Source organism: Anoplopoma fimbria, chromosome 13, assembly GCF_027596085.1.
Source record: "Anoplopoma fimbria isolate UVic2021 breed Golden Eagle Sablefish chromosome 13, Afim_UVic_2022, whole genome shotgun sequence".
Lineage (NCBI taxonomy): Eukaryota > Metazoa > Chordata > Actinopteri > Perciformes > Anoplopomatidae > Anoplopoma > Anoplopoma fimbria.
The window spans coordinates 14,481,984-14,491,513 of NC_072461.1; the positions used below are offsets into that span (position 1 = coordinate 14,481,984).

At 39.6% G+C, this 9,530-nt stretch overlaps 1 protein-coding gene across 1 annotated transcript; it reads left to right on the forward strand.

The window, feature by feature from the left end:
• Window positions 1-283: 283 nt before the first annotated feature.
• Window positions 284-7,604, forward strand: LOC129101437 (lymphotoxin-alpha-like). The gene is made up of 4 exons (XM_054611267.1): window positions 284-692; window positions 4,083-4,113; window positions 4,218-4,277; window positions 5,112-7,604. The coding sequence occupies exons 1-4, from the start codon at window positions 474-476 to the stop codon at window positions 5,528-5,530; spliced, it is 729 nt and encodes a 242-aa protein (XP_054467242.1). The 5' UTR covers window positions 284-473; the 3' UTR covers window positions 5,531-7,604.
• The last annotated feature ends 1,926 nt before the right edge of the window (window positions 7,605-9,530 follow it).

Here is a 9,530-nt window from a genome sequence, read left to right on the forward strand (position 1 = left end):
TCACACAACTTCTCACTCCCTACTTATGAATGTAACTTAACTTAAAAATACATCAGACAATTCCTTCCTCATTTTAGGATGCAGGCGTGAAAATGAGTCATCCTTCCGTTTGTTGTGATATGGTTTCAGAATGATGAAGATATTTGGAACGACTACATAAAAATAAAAATAGTCAGCCCACTCCATAACAAATGAATTCTGCTCTGCTTTTCCTTTGTGATGTGTAAATACACAAGGTTGTAAATGTTCTCTAATCTAGTTCCAGTGGGAGTATGAAGGCGTGTTGGCTGTTACTCCTGTCGCATTTTTGGAAAGCCAACCTCAGAAAGAGGAAGTTCGTGTTTGGGTCGCAACACTGGGTGAAACTCGGTAAAACAATCCTAACCAACGCACTGATTTTCACGTGGGCGAAACCGCGCTCATAAATAAGAGATGGAAGCCGGCGGCTGATCGATCAACAGGACACAGCCTGCATGGAGGAAGAGGGCCGCTACAGCTGCTGTTGCAGCGGGGGGGAGGCACGACCACAACGGCGGGACGTGTTGATTCAACTCCTCCGCCAGAAAGAGACACGAAACCCGCGGCTGGTTCAGCTTATAGCCGCTGGGCTCCTGCTGCTGATTTCCGGAGCTCTGGCGTTGCTCGTCACGGTTGTGTTTGGAGAGCGAGGCCAGCCGTCACGGGACAGCCAGGTAACTCTTAAACGTTACCCACCTGAGTAGTGCTTCAGAGCCAACGACGGGTTACCAAAGTCGTGTTGCTTTGCTGTATTACTGTTATATTGTATCATTGCAGTTTCTGTCTACTTCGCCGTCCAATTATAAATGACGAAGTTTATTGAAGTAACCCAAAACGGTAAAATAACGTTGGGGTAAAAAAAAAAATATGCGTATAGGTGCGTATTTACGCAACCTATACGCTTTCTCAATAGGTCAAAGTGCATTGCTTGTTAAAGTGTTTGCTTAAGTTGGCAAGTCCACTGAAATAAGTCTGAGCTAGTTTATGACGTTTCTTTTTCAGAGCATGCACATTAAAGCAGAGCAGGTGTTCCCACTGCTCTGTAGCCCACATTGTTCCCTCAGTTGTTCACAAAGACCACCACCACCACCACCTGCATCCTAACTCATGTAGTCTACCAACCCCCTCAACCAGATCTGCCGGAATCAGCTTCCCTGATTTCCAGTCAGACCGCATACTCTAACATTTGGCCCAATCTTCGTGAATAATGTCTCTTGGGTTCACTTTGGAACAAGCTGCCTTCATTACTCTCCATTGTGAATGTGCGGATAGACGACATGCTGCGTAATTGTGAGCTCGTATGTGTGGAGCAACGGGTGCAAAGCTATTCATTTCAGTGTACCGAATCACAAGAATCAGTTCAGTCAGAAGATCCATTCACTAATCGTTTGGAGCTTGACCGGAGTTCCGACCACACTGCACGCAGGAAGAAATAATATTTCAGAAAGAAAACGCAATTTGTAGTATTATCACAACCGTCCATATTCTTTTTTCAAGCAAACCATGTCCAAATATCATTTATCACAATTGTTGCCCAGGGCTTACTGCGGTCAAACCAGCCGCACCTCAGGTTTGCCTGGTCAAACTAGCCGCCGCTGTATTCGGAGTGTGCGATTGCTCCAATACTTACGGTAATGCAATGGAATATATATCAGCCTTTTTCTTCAACTTTGATGTGGGATAAAAACACTTTCTTCCATGAGTAGTTTATGAATCTAATATTTTTGGACAGAATACTTATTGGAATGATTGCAGAAATACTATGAAGTATTTTTACTGTGTACTTTTTGAGTAATCCAAAATCGAAATCCATTTTGGCAAACTTTGATGTTGAATAAAAACACTTTCTTCCATAAGTAGTTTACGAGTCTTATATATATTGAATAAGTAATTCCTAAACTATATGCACAAATACTATGAAGTACTTTTACTGTGTACTTTTTGAGTAATCCAAGGTCAAAGTCTCTTCAGGAGACCAATATTCAGCAAACACAGTAGCACGTGCCATTATTACACTTTTAATTTTTTTTTTATCATATTTGCTCATCTCATATGCTTATGTACATATATTATTTATTGAGTAATAAGTATCACTGCCATTTTTGAATTAGTAGAATAAATAGTTAGAGGTGTTCATATTGGGGTTTTTTTCAAATATAGCCTATATCTTATAATTATTTTACTTGTGAATGTTATACAAATGTCAATAGTAAATTTGTCTTTGAAATACATCTTTCTAATTTAAAATGGACATGCATGTTAAAAGTGTAATAATGGCACATGTGCTACTACATTTTAGCTTTATTAGATGTATTAAGTAAAAATATCCCCTTACAAAACATCCCAAAAATATTTGATTGTGTTCTATTCAAATTGGCAATGCAGTACAAAAATGTAATGAACCAACCCTGTTAATTTCCGCTAGACAATGAAAAACAACACCTATGTCATCCCACAACTTCATGTTCATGATTTGTTGTAACACCATTTTGTGATGCTTCAATAATATAGATCTACAATGTCATAGTTAAAAAGAAATGCTCACAAAAAAGAAAAATATTTTACTCAACCCAAGTGGCCCGGAAAGTCAACCTTTTTAGATAGTAGCATTGCAATGCTGGCGTAAAGAATTGCAATCAAGGAAAGCCAAGAAAACCTGATATGGGGAGGGCAGAGCCCCCAGCTTCCCTGCTCATCTTGTCAGTCACCCTCACCCTCATCCCTGCTCTACCCACTCCACCAGCCTACAAATGTATTTCCACCAGTCCAGGCAATATTTGCTTGGTGGACAAGAAAAGGCTTTTTCTTGTTTTATGGATGGGATTTTGACATTGGATTATTCAAAAAGTACACAGTAAAAATACTTCATATTATTTGTGCATACAGGTTAAGAAGTACTTAATCAATATATAAGAGTCATGAACTACTTATGGAAGAAAGTGTTTAAATACCACATCAAAGTTGGAAGAAAATGCTGAATATTGGTCTCCTGAAGAGACTTTGACCTTGGATTACTCAAAAAGTACACAGTAAAATTACTTCATAGTATTTGTGCATATAGTTTGGGAAGTACTTATTCAATATATATAGGTCTCATAAACTACTTATGGAAGAAAGTGTTTTGATTCAACATCAAAGTTTGAGGAAAATGCTGAATATTGGTCACTGTAAGATACTTTGACCTTGGATTACTCAAAAAGTACACAGTAAAAGTACTTCCTAGTATTTGTGCATATAGTTTAGGAAGTACTTATTCAATGTATATAAGACTCATAAACTACTTATTGAAGAAAGTGTTTTTATTCAACATCAAAGTTTGCCAAAATGGCATATTCTTGTTCTGTGGGGGGATTTTGATTTTGGATTACTCAAAAAGTACACAGTAAAAATACTTCATAGTATTTCTGCAATCATTCCAAGAAGTATTCTGTCCAAAACATATTAGATTCATAAACTACTTATGGAAGAAAGTGTTTTTATCCCACATCAAAGTTGAAGAAAAAGGCTGATATGTATTCCATTGCATTACCGTAAGTATTGGAGCAATCGCACACTCCGAATACAGCGGCGGCTAGTTTGACCAGGTAAACCTGAGGTGCGGCTGGCTTGACCGCAGTCAGGGCTTCGATATGTATTCCATTGCATTACCGTAAGTATTGGAGCAATCGCACACTCCGAATACAGCGGTGATAAATAAAAAAAAAAAAAAAAAATAAAAAAAAAAAAAAAAAAAAATATAAATAAAAAATATATATATATATATATATATACACACACACCACCTGCAAACAGATGACTCGGATCAGTCACCCAGTGAGTGTGGCTGCACGGTGGTGTGGCAGGAAGAGGGGCCAGGGTTCGATTCCCAGCCCAGACGGGCCTTCTGTGTGGTGTTTGCATGATTCCAAGTTTTCCCTGTGGTCATTGTGGGGCAATGGGGTTACACACAACAATGTCTTTGCAAGATTTAAATGAACTGTGTTCAAATATCATAATAGACTGTATAATTAGCAATCACAATTGGGGCCTTTTCATTTTCTATTATTGTGTTTGTTTCCTTACAGCCGATGATGCAGCCTTATAGGCCTTCATCAGGTAAATATCTTGTTCAATATTCTATGTTGAGCTCTGGTAAGGAAAGAAGAAATGTGCAAATCATTTATCAATGTGTTAAACGACACTTTGAATCTCTCTCGTAGGGGTCAGCGTCGAACAACTGCAACTGAAAGACTTCCAGAATCCCAGTGCCATGCTAACAGGTAAAACATAGATAATTAGTGCAAGGAGCCAGGATCACTGTCCTTTCCTAGAGAGGCACTAATGGTTCCCCACTGTGGCTGCACCAGCTAACACATACATGCCAGCTTTGACTTCATTAGAATAAGAACAGTTGTGCGGTAAACACAGGGAACCAGTTTCAACATATACAACATAGATTCTAGTAGTCTATATACATTAAGTTGGTGTTGTAACTCGGAATGCGGTATTAGGGACTTTATAATCCTACTATAGAGACTGTATTAAGCATGCTTTGCTTTTTCCCAAAACAGACAACCAGTAATACAGTTAGCGATAGTGAAGGAGTGGCTAGAATGGTAGAGCTGGAGGACAGAAAGTGGAAGCACTTTAAGGGTTGCATCTAGCAGAACTTGGGTTGCTGATGACAATTAGGGAAAGCCACTTGTTTAGACAGCTGAGATAGACTCACTAATATCAACAGTTACTAACTGCAAAATCTTCAAAAGTCCCCCGTCCAATTTCGCTGCTGGAAACGTAACACATGCAGAGAGAAACAAGGACGTGTTTGAGCGGCATTGCTCCCCACAGCTACCAAAGCTAAACTAGCACTCTGTAGTTCTTCCTCCCACCAACACTGGATGAAGGAAGAACAGCAGATCTTGCAACTGCGCCCCAGAAACACTGAGAGCATGGCAAGAACAGGTGTTTTTCACACTATATTCCTAATTCAGATATAGGTTGAAAAGAATCCCTGCCTTTCCCTTGAGAATTGTGACAAATTTCATGTTATGTAGAAATGATACAGAAGCAGGAACACTTATAACCTAATTTTACCTCTCTGCTTTCATCCTTAGTTCCTGAAGGCAACATCTCTAATGGGGAATATCTTCAATGGGAGAGTGACGATGGAAATGCCTTCTGTCATGGAGGTTTCAAATACTCCAGTGGGAACCTTGTGGTGCCCACGAGCGGAATCTACAGAGTCTTCTTGCAGATCACTTATGAGAGCAAGAAAGACCTTGTGTGTGTTGATGGGCTGAGACTCACCAACTCTGTGTCTCGAATCCAGGAAAGCTACAATAAGAGTGTGACTTTCCTGTCATCAGTGGACTCTGTGAGTTGCAACATGGAACAGTGGAGTAAAACCCTTTACACGGCCGGTTTGTTCTACCTGGAGGCTAATGGCAGACTACGCGTGACATCATCGCACCTCAACCTTATTGTTCGGTCAGAACATAAGGTGTTCTTTGGTGCTGAACTTCTGCCTCAGTGATCAGCAAGAATCACCTGAATCTGATCTTGAAGTTGTTTGGAAATGTAAGGGTAGCTCTCAGTGTAGTTTTAAGGTTTTCCTTAACTATTAAAAAAAACAAAAAACCCAGCCCAGTGTTGCAAACTGTTTTCCAATGAAGGTAGGTAGCAGCACTAGCCCCAAAAGTTGCTAAATCTAGCAAGATAAGGGCCAAGTGGGCAACACTGACAGCCTGTCCCTTCAGGCCTCCCTCCAAAGCCACTCCCCCAAAATTATCATCCTGAACATGCTTATTGTTAGTACCCACAGGTGTCAAGCTAGCAGCATGTGGAAGACTCTGGTAAACTGACATTTTACAAATAAACCCAGAGAGTTAACGTGACATTATACAAACTGACAAGTAACTCATTGATTGGACACTTTTAGTGGGGGTCATCCCGCATCATCAGGACCCACAGGGGGAAATCAAATTCTGTGGATTTAGAGAAGTTTATGCAGCACTTTAATGTTCCTAATGCATTATTAAGAAATAATTGATTATAAGCATTATTAGTATTATGCAGCTGGACCGCATGTTATGAATATGACAAAAGCTCCCAGTCGGCTGGTGAGATCGTTCGGGGAGTGCACATACTGTGGATCGCTGTGTCACCTTTTTGACGGACTTAATGAGCTGACCTAGCACACAGAGTCGAATACAGGCATAGATGTTTTAACAGCTTTTAGTCAGGGAAAGTACCTGTGCTGACAAGCATTCATGTAGCTGTTCATTTTCAGAAATAGCGTGAACATTCATTTTTTGCCCCTGCTTGAGGGCCCCCTGCGCTCTGAAACCATTATTGCCCCGATGGCTTTTTGCTGCCTTGAGTTGAGCCCAACTCTGGGCGCTACGCGCTGTGATGTGTGCTGAACCCAATGGTTAGCGCAGCTTAAACCTTGTCCAACTTGTGTTGCAATTATGGATGTTTAAAGAAACAACATTTGGTGTAGATGTATTTTTTCCCGGGTGGAATGTGTGGAGCATATACAGTGTCAGAAACAGCTGTGAAAATTTTGTCCTGAATCAGGAGAAATACAGGAGAATTGTGACAAGGGTGGAAATTGAGAGAGGGCAATGAAAGCAAGGTTGGCAAGTGTGGCGCAGGAAGGTAGACAGGCAGGTATTTGGGCCGAATGAAATGATTGGAGTGGCTTACAGTCCTGAAACAGCCACATATACCAGATTTTTTCATTTTTTTGGCTCAGAGCATTTGATTAATCCATTGCTGCCAGGATGCAAAGAAAATTTCAACAAATATAACAAAAAATGAATTAACAACATCCCGGACACTTGTAACTTCACAGCCTGTTGGCAGAGGAGGAACTGTCAACTTTTTAAATATAACTCATTTTATATGTTTCAAATATAAACCATCTCATGGTCTTTAGTGCAGGAACAAGTGAATTAATTGATTGAGCATTTTTAGAAAAAAGTTACAAATTAAGAAAAAAAGAATTCCAACCTCTCATAGGTTAGGATTTACTCGGTCTTACATCATTGTCCATTACATATCTACTGATCTGGGCTGTTGGTCAGACAAAGCAAGTGAAAGGGAAAGAATGGAAAATATTATTATCATTAGATCAATATTCACCACGGCAACTAGATAAAGTAGATCTGAAAGGTGATGTCACAGCTGGCTGCATGTCTGATACGAGATGGATTTCAAAGGGATCATTACATCCCTGTTGTATTGATGAATTTGGCTTAAGTCCCCATGGGGGCTGTAAGCTGATAAAAACATATGGAAAGGGTTTTCTCTGTTATTTATCACAAGGAGCTGTTGTACAAGTAAGCTTACATTGGCCCATTTAACAAGGGTAGGATGTGTTTTTGATATATATTATTTAGTTCATTGCTTGCGGGGCAGTGTGTACTCTAAGTTGATGCTAAGCAATTTTACATTTTCCTGCTTTCAAAGACATATGATTTGTGATCTTTTATGTTATGTGCAGAGTTTGTAAAAGGAAAGTTAAAAATAAAGACTTAAATGACAAAACACCAAACTATTTAATTCTTTCAGTGGGGAGTTAAACCGTGTATGTTCATTTTTGGCCTCAATCTTTGTACAGTAGCTCAGTTTCGGGATTTTTGGGGGATTTTTCCACATCAGGCTCTATAATGAAAGAAGAAATGAGTAAATCTGTTACCGCATGAGGGGAGTTTTTGTTCCCAAAAACCAGAGTTAAGGTGGAAGAGAAGTAGGAGACAGGATAAAACATGGAAAATAAATTGTTCCCAGAGGGATGATTTATTGTATAGTAGGCCCTGCTGAAAAACAACCGTTGAGTCATTATAATAAAAATCACTGTGACTAAGCACCGTGGTTACAATGAAAATATTGTTGTGCAATTGTTTCCTTTGGTATTGTGGATAACCCTCCCATGATCATTTAGTCATCAACATGATTCAATTTTGGCATGTTTTTTCTTAACTTGCTCCACCTTCCCTGGCTGCTGATTAACCATTGACTTAGTCATTGAATGTTCCTCAAGATATTTGGACTTTTTTAATCGTTCAAAGCGGGGTACTTGGCAAGCTTTGGCAATTTTAAGGATTAACAGTTATTTTAGGTATCTTTGTTTTCTTTACATTGCATTGCTTATTTGGGTACTTTAAGCCCTAGAGAAATAAATACAGATTCGGTTTTAAACCCTTTCTAGAATGAATAATCATCTTTTAGTCTATCTAGAATAAATGTCTAATTTTCTGAAAAATCTTATTATTTATTGCATTATTATACAGAGACACTGCAGCCAAGACAACCAGACTTTTAGTCGCCGATATGGGACAACCTCTAAAAATACTGGATCCTACATTTCCCACAATGCAATTCAATGGCTTCTTTTGTTGGGCCCTACATGATTGGTATCAATGTGCCCCCTATGACCCCAGTTTGTAACTCAGGTTTCCTGTTCTAAATTTGCCATGTCCAAGCTCAAACTAATAGAGTCTATATGTATATACTGTATATATATTTATATTTGTATTTGTGCTTTTTTATCTTCATCTATCAATTAATACAATACTCATTGAACAATGAGCAAACAATATTAGAAATACAACAACAATACCTAAATAATAACTTAAATACAGTGGGGCAAAAAAGTATTTAGTCAGCCACCAATTGTGCAAGTTCTCCCACTTAAAAAGATGAGAGACGCCTGTAATTTTCATCATAGGTACACTTCAACTATGAGAGACAGAATGGGGGGAAAGAATCCAGGAAATCACATTGTAGGATTTTTAATGAATTAATTGGTAAATTCCTCGGTAAAATAAGTATTTGGTCACCTACAAACAAGCAAGATTTCTGGCTCTCACAGACCTGTAACTTCTTCTTTAAGAGGCTCCTCTGTCCTCCACTCGTTACCTGTATTAATGGCACCTGTTTGAACTTGTTATCAGTATAAAAGACACCTGTCCACAACCTCAAACAGTCACACTCCAAACTCCACTATGGCCAAGACCAAAGAGCTGTCAAAGGACACCAGAAACAAAATTGTAGACCTGCACCAGGCTGGGAAGACTGAATCTGCAATAGGTAAGCAGCTTGGTGTGAAGAAATCAACTGTGGGAGCAATTATTAGAAAATGGAAGACATACAAGACCACTGATAATCTCCCTCGATCTGGGGCTCCACGCAAGATCTCACCCCGTGGGGCCAAAATGATCACAAGAACGGTGAACAAAAATCCCAGAACCACACGGGGGACCTAGTGAATGACCTGCAGAGAGCTGGGACCAAAGTAACAAAGGCTACCATCAGTAACACACTACGCCGCCAGGGACTCAAATCCTGCAGTGCCAGACGTGTCCCCCTGCTTAAGCCAGTACATGTCCAGGCCCGTCTGAAGTTTGCTAGAGAGCATTTGGATGATCCAGAAGAGGATTGGGAGAATGTCAGATGAAACCAAAATAGAACTTTTTGGTAAAAACTCAACTCGTCGTGTTTGGAGGAGAAAGAATGCCGAGTTGCAT

What these genes read in the sequence shown, in the direction of transcription:
- LOC129101437 (XM_054611267.1), top strand. Translation starts at nt 474, where the DNA reads ATGGAGGAAGAGGGCCGCTACAGCTGCTGTTGCAGCGGGGGGGAGGCA. An exon ending in AGCCGTCACGGGACAGCCAG is followed by an intron (nt 693 to 4,082) that starts GTAACTCTTAAA and finishes GTTTCCTTACAG; the next exon opens with CCGATGATGCAGCCTTATAG. An exon ending in GCCTTATAGGCCTTCATCAG is followed by an intron (nt 4,114 to 4,217) that starts GTAAATATCTTG and finishes TCTCTCTCGTAG; the next exon opens with GGGTCAGCGTCGAACAACTG.